This window comes from Oncorhynchus masou, unplaced genomic scaffold (assembly GCF_036934945.1).
Source record: "Oncorhynchus masou masou isolate Uvic2021 unplaced genomic scaffold, UVic_Omas_1.1 unplaced_scaffold_747, whole genome shotgun sequence".
Classification (NCBI taxonomy): Eukaryota; Metazoa; Chordata; class Actinopteri; order Salmoniformes; family Salmonidae; genus Oncorhynchus; species Oncorhynchus masou.
In genome coordinates this window covers 188,814-211,634 of record NW_027013929.1, presented here as the reverse complement: position 1 = coordinate 211,634, position 22,821 = coordinate 188,814, and the positions used below count along the sequence as shown (strand labels likewise).

Sequence of the window (22,821 nt, the reverse complement as noted above, 5' to 3'; positions counted from 1 at the left end):
TGTTACAGAACATATCAACCTGACTGGTACGTGACATATCAACCTGACTGGTACGTGACATATCAACTTGACTGGAACATGACATATCAACCTGACTGGTACGTGACATATCAACCTGACATATCAACCTGACATATCAACCTGACTGGTACAGGACATATCAACCTGACTGGTACATGGCATATCAACCTGACTGGTACATGACATATCAACCAGACTCGTACAGGACATATCAACCTGACAAATCAACCTGACATATCAACCTGACTGGTACGTGACATATCAACCTGACTGGTACGTGACATATCAACCTGACTGGTACGTGACATATCAACCTGACTGGTACATGGCATATCAACTTGACTGGTACATGACATATCAACCTGACTGGTACGTGACATATCAACCTGACTGGTACGTGACATATCAACCTGACTGGTACAGGACATATCAACCTGACTGGTACGTGACATATCAACCTGACTGGTACGTGACATATCAACCTGACTGGTACGTGACATATCAACCTGACTGGTACGTGACATATCAACCTGACTGGTACGTGACATATCAACCTGACTGGTACGTGACATGAGTCCTGTGTGGCTCAGTCGGTAGAGCATGGCGCTTGCAACGCCAAGCGTCGTGGGTTCGGTTCCCACTGGGGCCACCCATATGCAGTAGTGGCCCCAGCCGACTTGTAAGTCGCTTTGGACAAAAGCGTCTGCTAAATGGGATATATTATTATTATTATTTATTTCAACCTGACTGGTACGTGACATATCAACCTGACTCGTACAGGACATATCAACCTGACAAATCAACCTAACATATCAACCTGACATCTCAACCTGACTGGTACAGGACATATCAACCTGACATCTCAACCTGACTGGTACGTGACATATCAACCTGACTGGTACATGATATATCAACCTGACTGTTACAGGACATATCAACCTGACATATCAACATGACATATCAACCTGACTGGTACATGACCTATCAACCTGACTGGTACATGACCTATCAACCTGACTGGTACAGGACATATCAACCTGACTGGTACATGACATATCAACCTGACTGGTACATGATATATCAACCTGACTGTTACAGGACATATCAACATGACATATCAACATGACATATCAACCTGACATATCAACCTGACACATCAACCTGACTGGTACATGATATATCAACCTGACTGTTACAGGACATATCAACCTGACATATCAACATGACATATCAACCTGACTGGTACATGACCTATCAACCTGACTGGTACAGGACATATCAACCTGACATATCAACCTGACTGGTACATGACATATCAACCTGACTGGTACATGATATATCAACCTGACTGTTACAGGACATATCAACATGACATATCAACCTGACATATCAACCTGACATATCAACCTGACATATCAACCTGACTGGTACATGACATATCAACCTGACACATCAACCTGACTGGTACATGGCACATCAACCTGACTGGTACATGACATATCAACCTGACATATCAACCTGGCTGGTACATGACACATCAACCTGACATATCAACCTGACTGGTATGTGACATATCAACCCGACTGGTACATTACACATCAACCTGACACATCAACCTGACTGGTACGACATCTCCAACTAGTTATACCGAAGTGACAGCTCCTTCTGGTTCAGAGACAGCATGACAGGTTCTGCTTTGGGATTGTGTTGCCGGGGCAGCCAGTGATCTGAGTGTTGACTTTGTGATTGTCTGATCACTAAAATATTTAGACAATCAATACATAATCAATGATTGCTGATTGTGAGTGTGTGTTTGTTTTAGATTACAAGACTGTTTGAGTAACTCTTCCCCTCTCTCCCTGAATGTTTCTGTTAACTTTTCTTCCTCTCTCTCTGAATGTTTCTCTGAACTCTTCCTCTCTCTCTCTCTCTCTCTGAATGATTCTGTTAACCCTTCCTCTCTCGCTCTTTTTCTCCTAGTTGGAGCGAGTGGGTGGTCAGGAGGTGGTGGTGTATGACCAGAGTTCATCTGACCCCTTGACTCTTCCCTCGGAGGCCTTCCTTACCGTCCTATTGGACAAGCTGGAGAGGAGCTTCCCTTCAGTACACCTGCTCTCAGGTTAGACACCCTCACTCAGCCCTACATCCTCCTCACTGCCTCTCTCTCTCTCTCTCCCCTTCCTCTCTTTCCCTCCTCCCTCCCCCTCCAGCCCTACATCCTCCTCACTGCCTCTTTCCCTCCTCCCTCCCCCTCCAGCCCTTCATCCTCCTCACTGCCTCTCTCTCTCCCCTTCCTCTCTTTCCCTCCTCCCTCCCCCTCCAGCCCTACATCCTCCTCACTGCCTCTCTCTCTCCCCCCTTCCTCTCTTCCCCTCCTCCCTCCTCCCTCCCCCCAGCCCTTCATCCTCCTCACTGCCTCTCTCTCTCTCTCTCTCCCCCTTCCTCTCTTCCCCTCCTCCCTCCTCCCTCCCCCCCAGCCCTTCATCCTCCTCACTGCCTCTCTCTCTCTCTCTCCCCCCCCTTCCTCTCTTCCCCTCCTCCCTCCTCCCTCCCCCTCCAGCCCTACATCCTCCTCACTGCCTCTCTCTCTCCCCTTCCTCTCTTCCCCTCCTCCCTCCCCCCTCAGCCCTTCATCCTCCTCACTGCCTCTCTCTCTCTCTCCCCTTCCTCTCTTCCCCTCCTCCCTCCCCCTCCAGCCCTTCATCCTCCTCACTGCGTCTCTCTCTCCCCCTTCCTCTCTTTCCCTCCTCCCTCCCCCTCCAGCCCTACATCCTCCTCACTGCGTCTCTCTCTCTCCCCTTCCTCTCTTTCCCTCCTCCTCCCTCCCCCTCCAGCCCTACATCCTCCTCACTGCCTCTCTCTCCCCTTCCTCTCTTTCCCTCCTCCCTCCCCCTCCAGCCCTACATCCTCCTCACTGCCTCTCTCTCTCTCTCTCTCCCCCTTCCTCTCTTCCCCTCCTCCCTCCTCCCTCCCCCCCAGCCCTTCATCCTCCTCACTGCCTCTCTCTCTCTCTCTCCCCCTTCCTCTCTTCCCCTCCCCCTCCAGCCCTACATCCTCCTCACTGCCTCTCTCTCTCCCCTTCCTCTCTTCCCCTCCTCCCTCCCCCTCCAGCCCTTCATCCTCCTCACTGCGTCTCTCTCTCTCCCCTTCCTCTCTTTCCCTCCTCCCTCCCCCTCCAGCCCTACATCCTCCTCACTGCGTCTCTCTCTCTCCCCCTTCCTCTCTTTCCCTCCTCCCTCCCCCTCCAGCCCTACATCCTCCTCACTGCCTCTCTCTCTCCCCCTTCCTCTCTTCCCCTCCTCTCTCCTCCCTCCCCCTCCAGCCCTACATCCTCCTCACTGCCTCTCTCTCTCCCCTTCCTCTCTTCCCCTCCTCCCTCCCCCTCAGCCCTACATCCTCCTCACTGCCTCTCTCTCTCCCTCCCCTTCCTCTCTTCCCCTCCTCCCTCCCCCTCAGCCCTTCATCCTCCTCACTGCGTCTCTCTCCCTCCCCTTCCTCTCTTTCCCTCCTTCCTCCCCCTCCAGCCCTTCATCCTCCTCACTGCGTCTCTCTCTCTCCCCTTCCTCTCTTCCCCTCCTCTCTCCTCCCTCCCCCTCCAGCCCTACATCCTCCTCCTGCCTCTCTCTCTCCCCTTCCTCTCTTCCCCTCCTCCCTCCCCCTCAGCCCTACATCCTCCTCACTGCCTCTCTCTCTCCCTCCCCTTCCTCTCTTCCCCTCCTCCCTCCCCCTCAGCCCTTCATCCTCCTCACTGCGTCTCTCTCTCTCCCCTTCCTCTCTTTCCCTCCTCCCTCCCCCTCCAGCCCTACATCCTCCTCACTGCGTCTCTCTCTCTCCCCTTCCTCTCTTTCCCTCCTCCCTCCCCCTCCAGCCCTACATCCTCCTCACTGCCTCTCTCTCTCCCCTTCCTCTCTTCCCCTCCTCTCTCCTCCCTCCCCCTCCAGCCCTACATCCTCCTCACTGCCTCTCTCTCTCCCCTTCCTCTCTTCCCCTCCTCCCTCCCCCTCAGCCCTACATCCTCCTCACTGCCTCTCTCTCTCCCTCCCCTTCCTCTCTTCCCCTCCTCCCTCCCCCTCAGCCCTTCATCCTCCTCACTGCGTCTCTCTCCCTCCCCTTCCTCTCTTTCCCTCCTTCCTCCCCCTCCAGCCCTTCATCCTCCTCACTGCGTCTCTCTCTCTCCCCTTCCTCTCTTCCCCTCCTCTCTCCTCCCTCCCCCTCCAGCCCTACATCCTCCTCACTGCCTCTCTCTCTCCCCTTCCTCTCTTCCCCTCCTCTCTCCTCCCTCCCCCTCCAGCCCTACATCCTCCTCACTGCCTCTCTCTCTCCCCTTCCTCTCTTCCCCTCCTCCCTCCCCCTCAGCCCTACATCCTCCTCACTGCCTCTCTCTCTCCCTCCCCTTCCTCTCTTCCCCTCCTCCCTCCCCCTCAGCCCTTCATCCTCCTCACTGCGTCTCTCTCTCTCCCCTTCCTCTCTTTCCCTCCTCCCTCCCCCTCCAGCCCTTCATCCTCCTCACTGCGTCTCTCTCCCTCCCCTTCCTCTCTTCCCCTCCTCCCTCCCCCTCAGCCCTTCATCCTCCTCACTGCCTCTCTCTCCCTCCCCTTCCTCTCTTCCCCTCCTCCCTCCCTTCTCTTATCAGCTGCTAGAACTAGGCTGCTGACATGCTGGACATCCTGCTACCTTCCTTCATCCTTTCACAACATCATTCACACGTACTCATTCTCTCTCATGAATGAGGATGTGAATGGGTTTAGTGAGGACGTGAATGGGTTTAGTGAGGACGTGAATGGGTTTAATGAGGATGTGAATGGGTTTAATGAGGACGTGAATGGGTTAAGTGAGGACGTGAATGGGTTAAGTGAGGACGTGAATGGGTTTAATGAGGACGTGAATGGGTTAAGTGAGGATGTGAATGGGTTAAGTGAGGATGTGAATGGGTTAGGTGAGGATGTGAATGGGTTAGGTGAGGATGTGAATGGGTTAAGTGAGGACGTGAATGGGTTAAGTGAGGACGTGAATGGGTTAAGTGAGGATGTGAATGGGTTAAGTGAGGATGTGAGTGGGTTAAGTGAGGATGTGAATGGGTCAAGTGAGGACGTGAATGGGTTTAATGAGGACGTGAATGGGTTTAATGAGGACGTGAATGGGTTTAATGAGGACGTGAATGGGTTTAATGAGGACGTGAATGGGTTAAGTGAGGATGTGAATGGGTTTAGTGAGGACGTGAATGGGTTTAATGAGGACGTGAATGGGTTTAATGAGGACGTGAATGGGTTTAATGAGGACGTGAATGGGTTAAGTGAGGATGTGAATGGGTTTAGTGAGGACGTGAATGGGTTTAGTGAGGACGTGAATGGGTTTAATGAGGACGTGAATGGGTTAAGTGAGGACGTGAATGGGTTTAATGAGGACGTGAATGGGTTAAGTGAGGACGTGAATGGGTTAAGTGAGGACGTGAATGGGTTAAGTGAGGACGTGAATGGGTTAAGTGAGGACGTGAATGGGTTAAGTGAGGACGTGAATGGGTTAAGTGAGGACGTGAATGGGTTAAGTGAGGGCGTGAATGGGTTAAGTGAGGACGTGAATGGGTTAAGTGAGGACGTGAATGGGTTAAGTGAGGACGTGAATGGGTTAAGTGAGGACGTGAATGGGTTAAGTGAGGACGTGAATGGGTTAAGTGAGGACGTGAATGGGTTAAGTGAGGACGTGAATGGGTTAAGTGAGGACGTGAATGGGTTAAGTGAGGACGTGAATGGGTTAAGTGAGGACGTGAATGGGTTAAGTGAGGACGTGAATGGGTTAAGTGAGGACGTGAATGGGTTAAGTGAGGACGTGAATGGGTTAAGTGAGGACGTGAATGGGTTAAGTGAGGACGTGAATGGGTTAAGTGAGGACGTGAATGGGTTAAGTGAGGACGTGAATGGGTTAAGTGAGGAAGTGAGGACGTGAATGGGTTAAGTGAGGACGTGAATGGGTTAAGTGAGGACGTAATGGGTTAAGTGAGGACGTGAATGGGTTAAGTGAGGACGTGAATGGGTTAAGTGAGGACGTGAATGGGTTAAGTGAGGACGTGAATGGGTTAAGTGAGGACGTGAATGGGTTAAGTGAGGACGTGAATGGGTTAAGTGAGGACGTGAATGGGTTAAGTGAGGACGTGAATGGGTTAAGTGAGGACGTGAATGGGTTAAGTGAGGACGTGAATGGGTTAAGTGAGGACGTGAATGGGTTAAGTGAGGACGTGAATGGGTTAAGTGAGGACGTGAATGGGTTAAGTGAGGACGTGAATGGGTTAAGTGAGGACGTGAATGGGTTAAGTGAGGACGTGAATGGGTTAAGTGAGGGCGTGAATGGGTTAAGTGAGGACGTGAATGGGTTAAGTGAGGACGTGAATGGGTTAAGTGAGGACGTGAATGGGTTAAGTGAGGACGTGAATGGGTTAAGTGAGGACGTGAATGGGTTAAGTGAGGACGTGAATGGGTTAAGTGAGGACGTGAATGGGTTAAGTGAGGACGTGAATGGGTTAAGTGAGGACGTGAATGGGTTAAGTGAGGACGTGAATGGGTTTAGTGAGGACGTGAATGGGTTTAGTGAGGACGTGAATGGGTTTAGTGAGGACGTGAATGGGTTAAGTGAGGACGTGAATGGGTTTAAGTGAGGACGTGAATGGGTTTAAGTGAGGGCGTGAATGGGTTTAAGTGAGGGCGTGAATGGGTTTAAGTGAGGACGTGAATGGGTTAAGTGAGGACGTGAATGGGTTAAGTGAGGACGTGAATGGGTTTAAGTGAGGACGTGAATGGGTTAAGTGAGGACGTGAATGGGTTAAGTGAGGACGTGAGGACGTGAATGGGTTAAGTGAGGACGTGAATGGGTTAAGTGAGGACGTGAATGGGTTAAGTGAGGACGTGAATGGGTTAAGTGAGGACGTGAATGGGTTAAGTGAGGACGTGAATGGGTTAAGTGAGGACGTGAATGGGTTAAGTGAGGACGTGAGGACATGAGTGGGTTAAGTGAGGATGTGAATGGGTTAAGTGAGGATGTGAATGGGTTAAGTGAGGACGTGAATGGGTTAAGTGAGGATGTGAATGGGTTAAGTGAGGATGTGAGGACGTGAATGGGTTAAGTGAGGGCGTGAATGGGTTAAGTGAGGGCGTGAATGGGTTTAGTGAGGATGTGAATGGGTTAAGTGAGGATGTGAATGGGTTTAGTGAGGGCGTGAATGGGTTTAGTGAGGATGTGAATGGGTTTAGTGAGGATGTGAATGGGTTAAGTGAGGACGTGAATGGGTTAAGTGAGGATGTGAATGGGTTAAGTGAGGGCGTGAATGGGTTAAGTGAGGACGTGAATGGGTTAAGTGAGGGCGTGAATGGGTTAAGTGAGGGCGTGAATGGGTTTAGTGAGGATGTGAATGGGTTAAGTGAGGATGTGAATGGGTTAAGTGAGGATGTGAGGACGTGAATGGGTTAATTGAGGGCGTGAATGGGTTAAGTGAGGGCGTGAATGGGTTAAGTGAGGGCGTGAATGGGTTAAGTGAGGACGTGAATGGGTTAAGTGAGGGCGTGAATGGGTTTAGTGAGGATGTGAATGGGTTAAGTGAGGATGTGAGGACGTGAATGGGTTAATTGAGGACGTGAATGGGTTAATTGAGGACGTGAATGGGTTAATTGAGGACGTGAATGGGTTAATTGAGGACGTGAATGGGTTAAGTGAGGATGTGAATGGGTTTAGTGAGGACGTGAATGGGTTAAGTGAGGACGTGAATGGGTTTAATGAGGACGTGAATGGGTTTAGTGAGGACGTGAATGGGTTTAGTGAGGACGTGAATGGGTTAAGTGAGGACGTGAGGACGTGAGTGGGTTAAGTGAGGATGTGAATGGGTTAAGTGAGGACGTGAATGGGTTAAGTGAGGATGTGAATGGGTTAAGTGAGGATGTGAGGACGTGAATGGGTTTAGTGAGGATGTGAATGGGTTAAGTGAGGACGTGAGGACGTGAGTGGGTTAAGTGAGGATGTGAATGGGTTAAGTGAGGACGTGAATGGGTTAAGTGAGGATGTGAATGGGTTAAGTGAGGATGTGAGGGCGTGAATGGGTTTAGTGAGGATGTGAATGGGTTAAGTGAGGATGTGAATGGGTTTAGTGAGGACGTGAATGGGTTAAGTGAGGATGTGAATGGGTTAAGTGAGGACGTGAATGGGTTTAGTGAGGACGTGAATGGGTTTAGTGAGGACGTGAATGGGTTAAGTGAGGATGTGAATGGGTTAAGTGAGGACGTGAATGGGTTTAATGAGGATGTGAATGGGTTTAGTGAGGACGTGAATGGGTTTAGTGAGGACGTGAATGGGTTTAGTGAGGATGTGAATGGGTTAAGTGAGTGTGTTTACACCAGATGAGTTGTCCAAGTCTCCCAGCTTTATTCTGGACCGCTGTCAGACTTAACGTCCCAGATGACATTTAAAAGTACCTTTAGATCCTCTTTCTGTGGTTACTGTCTCACACCTCAGTTAGGAAGTTGTTTCCTTTCAGATATGCTTCCTGTTTCTATGATGATGTCATCAGGTTGGAACTTCCCTCCAATCTAAGAACACCTGTAACATTAGACTTTATCAGATATCAGGTAGACTCAGACATCATACATTCTAACTCTCCCTGGAGAGAAGTGAATCATTCTGCTGTTGGTCCTCTGCCCTGACAAACAATGCAGTCAAATGTCACTGAATCTAACGACAGGTGCAGTACGTGGCAGTATGGACGTTGATCCGGCAGCTCCACGGTTGCTATGGGGAAGTGACTGTGTTGAAATGAGACTGATCAAACTGTGTCACTCAAACCACTAAGCTTCCACATCCAGTAGAGCCCCTGTTTATTTCCCACGGAGGAAGGTTCCTAACCCTGGATACAATACACAGCTGTACATCCATCCTGCATGTTATAAATCAGATGGGTTCATCAGTATTGCTGTAATGTGAGAGAGGAGGAGAGGAGAGGTGGAGAAGCAAAGTGACGAGGAGAGAGGAGGAGAGAGGCAGAGTGACGATGAGAGAGGAGGAGAGAGGCAGAGTGACGATGAGAGAGGTGGAGAGAGGTGGAGAGAGGAGGAGAGAGGTGGAGAGAGGTGGAGAGAGGCAGAGTGACGATGAGAGAGGAGGAGAGAGGAGGAGAGAGGCAGAGTGGCGATGAGAGAGGTGGAGAGAGGAGAGAGGTGGAGAGAGGCAGAGTGACGATGAGTGACGATGAGTGACGATGAGTGACGATGAGTGACGATGAGAGAGGAGGAGAGAGGCAGAGTGATGATGAGAGAGGAGGAGAGATATGAGGACAGATGCATGATGTGGTTGTTTGTGAGCTTTAAGAACATTTCCACATGAAGTCCTCCTGGGCTGAGTCCTAAATGGCACCCTATCCCCTATATAGCCCACGGGGCTCTGTTCAACTGTAGTGCACTTACTATGCAGGGAACGGGGTTCCATTTAGGATGGATCCATGGACGAACAGATCTGAAGGAGAGGCTGGAGAGCCATGGGTACACGGTTGCCAAGCAACTAGGACTGGGCTTGTCTGAGGGTCGGCTGGTACAGGTTGCTGGTGTGTGTGTCCGTGTGTGTGTCCGTGTGTGTGTCCGTGTGTGTCGCTGGGTACAGAAGGCAGTGTATCAGTATTGTGTAGTGTTGCTGGGTACAGAAGGCAGTGTATCAGTGTAGTGTTGCTGGGTACAGAAGGCAGTGTATCAGTATTGTGTAGTGTCGCTGGGTACAGAAGGCAGTGTATCAGTGTAGTGTTGCTGGGTACAGAAGGCAGTGTATCAGTATTGTGTTGCTGGGTACAGAAGGCAGTGTATCAGTATTGTGTAGTGTCGCTGGGTACAGAAGGCAGTGTATCAGTGTAGTGTTGCTGGGTACAGAAGGCAGTGTATCAGTATTGTGTAGTGTTGCTGGGTACAGAAGGCAGTGTATCAGTGTAGTGTTGCTGGGTACAGAAGGCAGTGTATCAGTATTGTGTAGTGTTGCTGGGTACAGAAGGCAGTGTATCAGTATTGTGTAGTGTTGCTGGGTACAGAAGGCAGTGTATCAGTATTGTGTAGTGTTGCTGGGTACAGAAGGCAGTGTATCAGTATTGTGTAGTGTTGCTGGGTACAGAAGGCAGTGTATCAGTGTAGTGTCGCTGGGTACAGAAGGCAGTGTATCAGTGTAGTGTTGCTGGGTACAGAAGGCAGTGTATCAGTATTGTGTAGTGTTGCTGGGTACAGAAGGCAGTATATCAGTATTGTGTAGTGTTGCTGGGTACAGAAGGCAGTGTATCAGTGTAGTGTTGCTGGGTACAGAAGGCAGTGTATCAGTATTGTGTAGTGTTGCTGGGTACAGAAGGCAGTGTATCAGTGTAGTGTTGCTGGGTACAGAAGGCAGTGTATCAGTATTGTGTAGTGTTGCTGGGTACAGAAGGCAGTGTATCAGTATTGTGTAGTGTTGCTGGGTACAGAAGGCAGTGTATCAGTATTGTGTAGTGTTGCTGGGTACAGAAGGCAGTGTATCAGTATTGTGTAGTGTTGCTGGGTACAGAAGGCAGTGTATCAGTGTAGTGTCGCTGGGTACAGAAGGCAGTGTATCAGTGTAGTGTTGCTGGGTACAGAAGGCAGTGTATCAGTATTGTGTAGTGTTGCTGGGTACAGAAGGCAGTATATCAGTATTGTGTAGTGTTGCTGGGTACAGAAGGCAGTGTATCAGTGTAGTGTTGCTGGGTACAGAAGGCAGTGTATCAGTGTAGTGTTGCTGGGTACAGAAGGCAGTGTATCAGTGTAGTGTTGCTGGGTACAGAAGGCAGTGTATCAGTGTAGTGTTGCTGGGTGCAGAAGGCAGTGTATCAGTATTGTGTAGTGTTGCTGGGTACAGAAGGCAGTGTATCAGTATTGTGTAGTGTCGCTGGGTACAGAAGGCAGTGTATCAGTATTGTGTAGTGTTGCTGGGTACAGAAGGCAGTGTATCAGTATTGTGTAGTGTCGCTGGGTACAGAAGGCAGTGTATCAGTATTGTGTAGTGTTGCTGGGTACAGAAGGCAGTGTATCAGTGTTGTGTAGTGTCGCTGGGTACAGAAGGCAGTGTATCAGTGTAGTGTCGCTGGGTACAGAAGGCAGTGTATCAGTATTGTGTAGTGTCGCTGGGTACAGAAGGCTGTGTATCAGTATTGTGTAGTGTTGCTGGGTACAGAAGGCAGTGTATCAGTGTAGTGTTGCTGGGTACAGAAGGCAGTGTAACAGTGTAGTGTTGCTGGGTACAGAAGGCAGTGTATCAGTATTGTGTAGTGTTGCTGGGTACAGAAGGCAGTGTAACAGTGTAGTGTCGCTGGGTACAGAAGGCAGTGTATCAGTATTGTGTAGTGTCGCTGGGTACAGAAGGCAGTGTATCAGTGTAGTGTCGCTGGGTACAGAAGGCAGTGTATCAGTGTAGTGTCGCTGGGTACAGAAGGCAGTGTATCAGTATTGTGTAGTGTCGCTGGGTACAGAAGGCAGTGTATCAGTGTAGTGTTGCTGGGTACAGAAGGCAGTGTATCAGTATTGTGTAGTGTCGCTGGGTACAGAAGGCAGTGTATCAGTGTAGTGTTGCTGGGTACAGAAGGCAGTGTATCAGTATTGTGTAGTGTTGCTGGGTACAGAAGGCAGTGTATCAGTGTAGTGTTGCTGGGTACAGAAGGCAGTGTATCAGTATTGTGTAGTGTCGCTGGGTACAGAAGGCAGTGTATCAGTGTAGTGTTGCTGGGTACAGAAGGCAGTGTATCAGTGTAGTGTTGCTGGGTACAGAAGGCAGTGTATCAGTATTGTGTAGTGTTGCTGGGTACAGAAGGCAGTGTATCAGTATTGTGTAGTGTTGCTGGGTACAGAAGGCAGTGTATCAGTATTGTGTAGTGTTGCTGGGTACAGAAGGCAGTGTATCAGTGTTGTGTAGTGTTGCTGGGTACAGAAGGCAGTGTAACAGTGTAGTGTTGCTGGGTACAGAAGGCAGTGTATCAGTATTGTGTAGTGTTGCTGGGTACAGAAGGCAGTGTATCAGTATTGTGTAGTGTTGCTGGGTACAGAAGGCAGTGTAACAGTGTAGTGTTGCTGGGTACAGAAGGCAGTGTATCAGTATTGTGTAGTGTTGCTGGGTACAGAAGGCAGTGTATCAGTATTGTGTAGTGTTGCTGGGTACAGAAGGCAGTGTATCAGTATTGTGTCGCTGGGTACAGAAGGCAGTGTATCAGTATTGTGTAGTGTCGCTGGGTACAGAAGGCAGTGTATCAGTGTAGTGTTGCTGGGTACAGAAGGCAGTGTATCAGTGTAGTGTTGCTGGGTACAGAAGGCAGTGTATCAGTATTGTGTAGTGTTGCTGGGTACAGAAGGCAGTGTATCAGTGTAGTGTTGCTGGGTACAGAAGGCAGTGTATCAGTATTGTGTAGTGTCGCTGGGTACAGAAGGCAGTGTATCAGTATTGTGTAGTGTCGCTGGGTACAGAAGGCAGTGTATCAGTGTAGTGTTGCTGGGTACAGAAGGCAGTGTATCAGTGTAGTGTTGCTGGGTACAGAAGGCAGTGTATCAGTATTGTGTAGTGTTGCTGGGTACAGAAGGCAGTGTATCAGTGTAGTGTTGCTGGGTACAGAAGGCAGTGTATCAGTATTGTGTAGTGTTGCTGGGTACAGAAGGCAGTGTATCAGTATTGTGTAGTGTTGCTGGGTACAGAAGGCAGTGTATCAGTGTAGTGTCGCTGGGTACAGAAGGCAGTGTATCAGTGTAGTGTTGCTGGGTACAGAAGGCAGTGTATCAGTATTGTGTAGTGTTGCTGGGTACAGAAGGCAGTGTATCAGTATTGTGTCGCTGGGTACAGAAGGCAGTGTATCAGTGTAGTGTCGCTGGGTACAGAAGGCAGTGTATCAGTATTGTGTAGTGTCGCTGGGTACAGAAGGCAGTGTATCAGTGTAGTGTTGCTGGGTACAGAAGGCAGTGTATCAGTGTAGTGTTGCTGGGTACAGAAGGCAGTGTATCAGTATTGTGTAGTGTTGCTGGGTACAGAAGGCAGTGTATCAGTGTAGTGTTGCTGGGTACAGAAGGCAGTGTATCAGTATTGTGTAGTGTTGCTGGGTACAGAAGGCAGTGTATCAGTATTGTGTAGTGTCGCTGGGTACAGAAGGCAGTGTATCAGTATTGTGTAGTGTTGCTGGGTACAGAAGGCAGTGTATCAGTGTAGTGTCGCTGGGTACAGAAGGCAGTGCATCAGTGTAGTGTTGCTGGGTACAGAAGGCAGTGTATCAGTATTGTGTAGTGTTGCTGGGTACAGAAGGCAGTGTATCAGTATTGTGTAGTGTTGCTGGGTACAGAAGGCAGTGTATCAGTATTGTGTAGTGTTGCTGGGTACAGAAGGCAGTGTATCAGTATTGTGTAGTGTTGCTGGGTACAGAAGGCAGTGTATCAGTATTGTGTAGTGTCGCTGGGTACAGAAGGCTGTGTATCAGTATTGTGTAGTGTTGCTGGGTACAGAAGGCAGTGTATCAGTGTAGTGTTGCTGGGTACAGAAGGCAGTGTAACAGTGTAGTGTTGCTGGGTACAGAAGGCAGTGTATCAGTATTGTGTAGTGTTGCTGGGTACAGAAGGCAGTGTAACAGTGTAGTGTCGCTGGGTACAGAAGGCAGTGTATCAGTATTGTGTAGTGTCGCTGGGTACAGAAGGCAGTGTATCAGTGTAGTGTCGCTGGGTACAGAAGGCAGTGTATCAGTGTAGTGTCGCTGGGTACAGAAGGCAGTGTATCAGTATTGTGTAGTGTCGCTGGGTACAGAAGGCAGTGTATCAGTGTAGTGTTGCTGGGTACAGAAGGCAGTGTATCAGTATTGTGTAGTGTCGCTGGGTACAGAAGGCAGTGTATCAGTGTAGTGTTGCTGGGTACAGAAGGCAGTGTATCAGTATTGTGTAGTGTTGCTGGGTACAGAAGGCAGTGTATCAGTGTAGTGTTGCTGGGTACAGAAGGCAGTGTATCAGTATTGTGTAGTGTCGCTGGGTACAGAAGGCAGTGTATCAGTATTGTGTAGTGTTGCTGGGTACAGAAGGCAGTGTATCAGTATTGTGTAGTGTTGCTGGGTACAGAAGGCAGTGTATCAGTATTGTGTAGTGTTGCTGGGTACAGAAGGCAGTGTAACAGTGTAGTGTTGCTGGGTACAGAAGGCAGTGTATCAGTATTGTGTAGTGTTGCTGGGTACAGAAGGCAGTGTATCAGTATTGTGTAGTGTTGCTGGGTACAGAAGGCAGTGTATCAGTATTGTGTCGCTGGGTACAGAAGGCAGTGTATCAGTATTGTGTAGTGTTGCTGGGTACAGAAGGCAGTGTATCAGTGTTGTGTAGTGTTGCTGGGTACAGAAGGCAGTGTAACAGTGTAGTGTTGCTGGGTACAGAAGGCAGTGTATCAGTATTGTGTAGTGTTGCTGGGTACAGAAGGCAGTGTATCAGTATTGTGTAGTGTCGCTGGGTACAGAAGGCAGTGTATCAGTATTGTGTAGTGTTGCTGGGTACAGAAGGCAGTGTATCAGTATTGTGTAGTGTCGCTGGGTACAGAAGGCAGTGTATCAGTATTGTGTAGTGTCGCTGGGTACAGAAGGCAGTGTATCAGTATTGTGTAGTGTTGCTGGGTACAGAAGGCAGTGTAACAGTGTAGTGTTGCTGGGTACAGAAGGCAGTGTATCAGTATTGTGTAGTGTTGCTGGGTACAGAAGGCAGTGTATCAGTATTGTGTAGTGTTGCTGGGTACAGAAGGCAGTGTATCAGTATTGTGTAGTGTCGCTGGGTACAGAAGGCAGTGTATCAGTATTGTGTAGTGTCGCTGGGTACAGAAGGCAGTGTATCAGTATTGTGTAGTGTTGCTGGGTACAGAAGGCAGTGTATCAGTATTGTGTAGTGTCGCTGGGTACAGAAGGCAGTGTATCAGTATTGTGTAGTGTTGCTGGGTACAGAAGGCAGTGTATCAGTATTGTGTAGTGTTGCTGGGTACAGAAGGCAGTGTATCAGTATTGTGTAGTGTTGCTGGGTACAGAAGGCAGTGTATCAGTGTAGTGTCGCTGGGTACAGAAGGCAGTGTATCAGTGTAGTGTCGCTGGGTACAGAAGGCAGTGTATCAGTATTGTGTAGTGTCGCTGGGTACAGAAGGCAGTGTATCAGTGTAGTGTTGCTGGGTACAGAAGGCAGTGTATCAGTATTGTGTAGTGTTGCTGGGTACAGAAGGCAGTATATCAGTATTGTGTAGTGTTGCTGGGTACAGAAGGCAGTGTATCAGTGTAGTGTCGCTGGGTACAGAAGGCAGTGTATCAGTATTGTGTAGTGTCGCTGGGTACAGAAGGCAGTGTATCAGTGTAGTGTTGCTGGGTACAGAAGGCAGTGTATCAGTGTAGTGTTGCTGGGTACAGAAGGCAGTGTATCAGTATTGTGTAGTGTTGCTGGGTACAGAAGGCAGTGTATCAGTGTAGTGTTGCTGGGTACAGAAGGCAGTGTATCAGTATTGTGTAGTGTTGCTGGGTACAGAAGGCAGTGTATCAGTATTGTGTAGTGTCGCTGGGTACAGAAGGCAGTGTATCAGTATTGTGTAGTGTTGCTGGGTACAGAAGGCAGTGTATCAGTGTAGTGTCGCTGGGTACAGAAGGCAGTGTATCAGTGTAGTGTTGCTGGGTACAGAAGGCAGTGTATCAGTGTAGTGTTGCTGGGTACAGAAGGCAGTGTATCAGTATTGTGTAGTGTTGCTGGGTACAGAAGGCAGTGTATCAGTATTGTGTAGTGTTGCTGGGTACAGAAGGCAGTGTATCAGTATTGTGTAGTGTTGCTGGGTACAGAAGGCAGTGTATCAGTATTGTGTAGTGTTGCTGGGTACAGAAGGCAGTGTATCAGTATTGTGTAGTGTCGCTGGGTACAGAAGGCAGTGTATCAGTATTGTGTAGTGTCGCTGGGTACAGAAGGCAGTGTATCAGTATTGTGTAGTGTTGCTGGGTACAGAAGGCAGTGTATCAGTATTGTGTAGTGTCGCTGGGTACAGAAGGCAGTGTATCAGTATTGTGTAGTGTTGCTGGGTACAGAAGGCAGTGTATCAGTGTAGTGTTGCTGGGTACAGAAGGCAGTGTATCAGTGTAGTGTCGCTGGGTACAGAAGGCAGTGTATCAGTAATGTGTAATGGACTCAGCAGGTCAGGTTGGTCCTCTATAAACACAACGAGATAATAATGTACAACACAACCATTCAGTTTGGCTGCTGTTGCTAGGCAGGTTTAGTGTCCAAAATCAGAGCCTGCTTGTATTGGTTTATGATGGTGCAGGGCTTCTTTGTGAGATTAGAGTTTGTTACTAAAGGCCTTTTTTTACCAACTGTGTTGTAATGTTTTCATCCGAATTCCGTAAAAAAAATACACATTCCAATTTTGATGCATCTATCATTCACACCGAAGTTTGATGTGTAACCTCTAGTATCTCTAATACAGTAACCTCTTGTATCTAATACAGTAATCTCTAGTATCTCTAATACAGTAACTTTAGTATCTCTAATACAGTAACTCTAGTATCTCTAATACAGTAACCTGTAGTATCTCTAATACAGTAACCTGTAGTATCTCTAATACAGTAACCTCTAGTATCTCTAATACAGTAACTCTAGTATCTCTAATACAATAACCTCTATCTCTAATACAGCAACCTCTAGTATCTTTAATACAGTAACCTCTATCTCTAATACAGTAACTCTAGTATCTCTAATACAGTAACCTGTAGTATATCTAATACAGTAACTTCTAGTATATCTAATACAGTAACCTCTAGTAACTCTAATACAGTATCCTCTAGTATCTCTAATACAGTATCCTCTATTATCTCTAATACAGTAACCTCTAGTGTGATCTCTAATACAGTGACCTCTAGTGCCTCTAATACAGTAACCTCTAGTGTCTCTAATGCAGTAACCTCTAGTATCTCTAATACAGTAACTCTATTATCTCTAATACAATAACCTCTATCTCTAATACAGCAACCTCTAGTATCTCTAATACAGTAACTCTAGTATCTATAATACAGTAACCTCTAGTATATCTAATACAGTAACCTCTAGTATCTCTAATACAGTAATCTCTAGTATCTCTAATACAGTAACCTCTAATGTCTCTAATACAGTAACCTCTAGTGTCTCTAATACAGTAATTTCTAGTACCTCTAATACAGTAACCTCTGGTATTTCTAATACAGTAACCTCTATCTCTAATACAGTAATTTCTAGTATCTCTAATACAGTAACCTCTAGTGTCTCTAATACAGTAACCTCTAGTATCTTTAATACAGTAACCTCTAGTATCTCTAATACAGTAACCTCTAGTGTCTCTAATACAGTAACCTCTAGTATCTCTAATACAGTAACCTCTAGTATCTCTAATACAGTAATTTCTAGTATCTCTAATACAGTAACCTCTAGTGCCTCTAATACAGTACCCTCTAGTATCTCTAATACAGTAACCTCTAGTATCTCTAATACAGTAACCTCTAGTATCTCTAATACAGTAACCTCTAGTATCTCTAATACAGTAACCTCTAGTGCCTCTAATACAGTACCCTCTAGTATCTCTAATACAGTAACCTCTAGTGTGATCTCTAATACAGTAACCTCTAGTGTCTCTAATACAGTAATTTCTAGTACCTCTAATACAGTAACCTCTGGTATTTCTAATACAGTAACCTCTATCTCTAATACAGTAATTTCTAGTATCTCTAATACAGTAACCTCTAGTATCTCTAATACAGTAATTTCTAGTATATTTAATACAGTAACCTCTAGTGTCTCTAATACAGTAACCTCTAGTGTCTCTAATACAGTAATCTCTAGTATCTCTAATACAGTAACCTCTAGTGTGATCTCTAATACAGTAACCTCTAATGTATCTAATACAGTAATTTCTAGTACCTCTAATACAGTAACCTCTGGTATTTCTAATACAGTAACCTCTATCTCTAATACAGTAATTTCTAGTATCTCTAATACAGTAACCTCTAGTGTCTCTAATACAGTAACCTCTAGTATCTTTAATACAGTAACCTCTAGTATCTCTAATACAGTAACCTCTAGTGTCTCTAATACAGTAACCTCTAGTATCTCTAATACAGTAACCTCTAGTATCTCTAATACAGTAATTTCTAGTATCTCTAATACAGTAACCTCTAGTGCCTCTAATACAGTACCCTCTAGTATCTCTAATACAGTAACCTCTAGTATCTCTAATACAGTAACCTCTAGTATCTCTAATACAGTAACCTCTAGTATCTCTAATACAGTAACCTCTAGTGCCTCTAATACAGTACCCTCTAGTATCTCTAATACAGTAACCTCTAGTGTGATCTCTAATACAGTAACCTCTAGTGTCTCTAATACAGTAATTTCTAGTACCTCTAATACAGTAACCTCTGGTATTTCTAATACAGTAACCTCTATCTCTAATACAGTAATTTCTAGTATCTCTAATACAGTAACCTCTAGTATCTCTAATACAGTAATTTCTAGTATATTTAATACAGTAACCTCTAGTATCTCTAATACAGTAACCTCTAGTGTCTCTAATACAGTAATTTCTAGTATATTTAATACAGTAACCTCTAGTGTCTCTAATACAGTAACCTCTAGTGTCTCTAATACAGTAACCTCTAGTGTCTCTAATACAGTAACCTCTAGTGTCTCTAATACAGTAACCTCTAGTGTCTCTAATACAGTAACCTCTAGTATCTCTAATACAGTAATTTCTAGTATCTTTAATACAGTAACCTCTAGTATCTCTAATACAGTAACATCTAGTGCCTCTAATACAGTCCCCTCTAGTATCTCTAATACAGTAACCTCTAGTGTGATCTCTAATACAGTAACCTCTAGTGTCTCTAATACAGTCACCTCTAATACAGTAACCTCTGGTATTTCTAATACAGTAACCTCTATCTCTAATACAGTAATTTCTAGTATCTCTAATACAGTAATTTCTAGTATCTTTAATACAGTAACCTCTAGTGCCTCTAATACAGTAATTTCTAGTATCTCTAATACAGTATTTTCTAGTATCTTTAATACAGTAACCTCTAGTGTCTCTAATACAGTAACCTCTAGTGTCTCTAATACAGTACCCTCTAGTGTCTCTAATACAGTACCCTCTAGTGTCTCTAATACAGTACCCTCTAGTGTCTCTAATACAGTACCCTCTAGTGTCTCTAATACAGTACCCTCTAGTGTCTCTAATAAAGTAACCTCTAGTGTCTCTAATACAGTAACCTCTATCTCTAATACAGTAATTTCTAGTATCTCTAATACAGTAATTTCTAGTATCTTTAATACAGTAACTTCTAGTATATCTAATACAGTAACCTCTAGTAACTCTAATACAGTATCCTCTAGTATCTCTAATACAGTAACCTCTAGTATCTCTAATACAGTATTTTCTAGTATCTTTAATACAGTAACCTCTAGTGTCTCTAATACAGTAACCTCTAGTGTCTCTAATACAGTACCCTCTAGTGTATCTAATACAGTACCCTCTAGTGTCTCTAATACAGTAACCTCTAGTGTCTCTAATACAGTAACCTCTAGTGTCTCTAATACAGTAACCTCTAGTGTCTCTAATACAGTAACCTCTAGTGTCTCTAATACAGTAACCTCTAGTATCTCTAATACAGTAACCTCTAGTTCTCTAATACAGTAACCTCTAGTTCTCTAATACAGTAACCTCTAGTATCTCTAATACAGTAACTCTAGTATCTAATACAGTAACTCTAGTATCTAATACAGTAACTCTAGTATCTAATACAGTAACCTCTAGTATCTCTAATACAGTAACCTCTAGTATCTCTAATACAGTAACCTCTAGTATCTCTAATACAGTAACTCTAATATCTCTAATACAGTAACCTCTATCTCTAAAACCGCAACCTCTAGTACCTCTAATACAGTAACCTCTGGAATTTCTAATACAGTAACCTCTAGTATCTCTAATACAGTAACTTCTAGTATATCTAATACAGTAACCTCTAGTATCTCTAATACAGTAACCTCTAGTATCTCTAATACAGTAACTCTAGTATCTAATACAGTAACTCTAGTATCTAATACAGTAACTCTAGTATCTAATACAGTAACTCTAGTATCTAAAATACAGTAACGTCTAGTATCTCTAATACAGTAACCTCTAGTATCTCTAATACAGTAACTCTAATATCTCTAATACCATAACCTCTATCTCTAATACCGCAACCTCTAGTACCTCTAATACAGTAACCTCTGGTATCTCTAATACAGTAACCTCTAGTATCTCTAATACAGTAACTTCTAGTATATCTAATACAGTAACCTCTAGTAACTCTAATACAGTATCCTCTAGTATCTCTAATACAGTAACCTCTAGTGTGATCTCTAATACAGTGACCTCTAGTGCCTCTAATACAGTAACCTCTAGTGTCTCTAATGCAGTAACCTCTAGTATCTATAATACAGTAATCTCTAGTGTGATCTCTAATACAGTAACCTCTAGTGTGATCTCTAATACAGTAACCTCTAATGTCTCTAATACAGTAATTTCTAGTACCTCTAATACAGTAACCTCTGGTATTTCTAATACAGTAACCTCTATCTCTAATACAGTAATTTCTAGTTTCTCTAATACAGTAACCTCTAGTTTCTCTAATACAGTAACCTCTAGTTTCTCTAATACAGTAACCTCTAGTGTCTCTAATACAGTAACCTCTAGTATCTCTAATACAGTAATTTCTAGTATCTCTAATACAGTAAACTCTAGTATCTCTAATACAGTAACCTCTAGTGTCTCTAATACAGTAACCTCTAGTGTCTCTAATACAGTAATTTCTAGTATCTTTAATACAGTAACCTATATCTCTAATACAGTAACCTCTAGTGTATCTAATACAGTAACCTCTAGTATCTCTAATACAGTCATATCTAGTATCTTTAATACAGTAACCTCTAGTGCCTCTAATACAGTAACCTCTAGTGTCTCTAATACAGTAACCTCTAGTGTCTCTAATACAGTAACCTCTAGTGTCTCTAATACAGTAACCTCTAGTGTCTCTAATACAGTAACCTCTAGTATCTCTAATACAGTAACCTCTAGTATATCTAATACAGTAACCTCTAGTATCTCTAATACAGTAACCTCTAGTATCTCTAATACAGTAACCTCTAGTGTCTCTAATACAGTAATCTCTAGTGTCTCTAATACAGTAACCTCTAGTATCTCTAATACAGTAACCTCTAGTGTCTCTAATACAGTAACCTCTAGTGTCTCTAATACAGTAATCTCTAGTGTCTCTAATACAGTAACCTCTAGTGTCTCTAATACAGTAACCTCTAGTGTCTCTAATACAGTAACCTCTAGTATATCTAATACAGTAACCTCTAGTATCTCTAATACAGTAACCTCTAGTATCTCTAATACAGTAACCTCTAGTGTCTCTAATACAGTAATCTCTAGTGTCTCTAATACAGTAACCTCTAGTATCTCTAATACAGTAACCTCTAGTGTCTCTAATACAGTAACCTCTAGTGTCTCTAATACAGTAATCTCTAGTGTCTCTAATACAGTAACCTCTAGTATCTCTAATACAGTAACCTCTAGTATATCTAATACAGTAACCTCTAGTATCTCTAATACAGTAACCTCTAGTATCTCTAATACAGTAACCTCTAGTGTCTCTAATACAGTAATCTCTAGTGTCTCTAATACAGTAACCTCTAGTATCTCTAATACAGTAACCTCTAGTGTCTCTAATACAGTAACCTCTAGTGTCTCTAATACAGTAATCTCTAGTGTCTCTAATACAGTAACCTCTAGTCTCTCTTATACAGTAATTGCTAGTATCTCTAATACAGTAACCTCTGGTTTCTCTAATACAGTAATTTCTAGTGTCTCTAATACAGTAACCTCTAGTATCTCTAATACAGTAACCTCTAGTATCTCTAACACAGTAACCTCTAGTATCTCTAATACAGTAACCTCTAGTATCTCTAATACAGTAACCTCTAGTGTCTCTAATACAGTAACCTCTAGTGTCTCTAATACAGTAACCTCTGGTATCTCTAATACAGTAACCTCTAGTGTCTCTAATACAGTAACCTCTAGTCTCTCTTATACAGTAATTGCTAGTATCTCTAATACAGTAACCTCTTGTATCTCTAATACAGTAACCTCTAGTGTCTCTAATACAGTAACCTCTAGTGTCTCTAATACAGTAACCTCTAGTGTCTCTAATACAGTAACCTCTAGTATCTCTAATACAGTAACCTCTATCTCTAATACAGTAACCTCTAGTGTCTCTAATACAGTAACCTCTAGTGTCTCTAATACAGTAACCTCTAGTGTCTCTAATACAGTAACCTCTGGTATCTCTAATACAGTAACCTCTAGTGTCTCTAATACAGTAACCTCTAGTCTCTCTTATACAGTAATTGCTAGTATCTCTAACACAGTAACCTCTAGTATCTCTAATACAGTAACCTCTAGTATCTCTAATACAGTAACCTCTAGTGTCTCTAATACAGTAACCTCTAGTGTCTCTAATACAGTAACCTCTGGTATCTCTAATACAGTAACCTCTAGTGTCTCTAATACAGTAACCTCTAGTCTCTCTTATACAGTAATTGCTAGTATCTCTAATACAGTAACCTCTAGTATCTCTAATACAGTAACCTCTAGTGTCTCTAATACAGTAACCTCTAGTATCTCTAATACAGTAACCTCTATCTCTAATACAGTAACCTCTAGTGTCTCTAATACAGTAACCTCTAGTGTCTCTAA

General features: G+C 44.8%; 2 protein-coding genes across 5 annotated transcripts in view; both read left to right on the top strand.

Moving 5' to 3' along the window:
• LOC135537297 (dual specificity protein phosphatase 16-like) overlaps nt 1-22,821 on the top strand; it is a 78,417-nt gene that overhangs the window by 50,296 nt on the left and 5,300 nt on the right. For all 4 annotated transcript variants that reach the window (XM_064963499.1, XM_064963496.1, XM_064963497.1 and 1 more), the window contains one exon: nt 2,002-2,140. In XM_064963499.1, the coding sequence (XP_064819571.1) occupies nt 2,002-2,140 (139 nt within the window). The remainder of the gene's footprint in view (nt 1-2,001; nt 2,141-22,821) is intronic.
• Nucleotides 4,744-22,797, top strand: LOC135537296 (uncharacterized). Its single transcript, XM_064963495.1, has 3 exons — nt 4,744-5,398; nt 21,066-22,231; nt 22,789-22,797. The coding sequence occupies exons 1-3, from the start codon at nt 4,744-4,746 to the stop codon at nt 22,795-22,797; spliced, it is 1,830 nt and encodes a 609-aa protein (XP_064819567.1).

What these genes read in the sequence shown, in the direction of transcription:
- LOC135537296 (XM_064963495.1), top strand. Translation starts at nt 4,744, where the DNA reads ATGAATGAGGATGTGAATGGGTTTAGTGAGGACGTGAATGGGTTTAGT. An exon ending in TGAGGACGTGAATGGGTTAA is followed by an intron (nt 5,399 to 21,065) that starts GTGAGGACGTGA and finishes CAGTAACCTCTA; the next exon opens with GTGTCTCTAATACAGTAACC.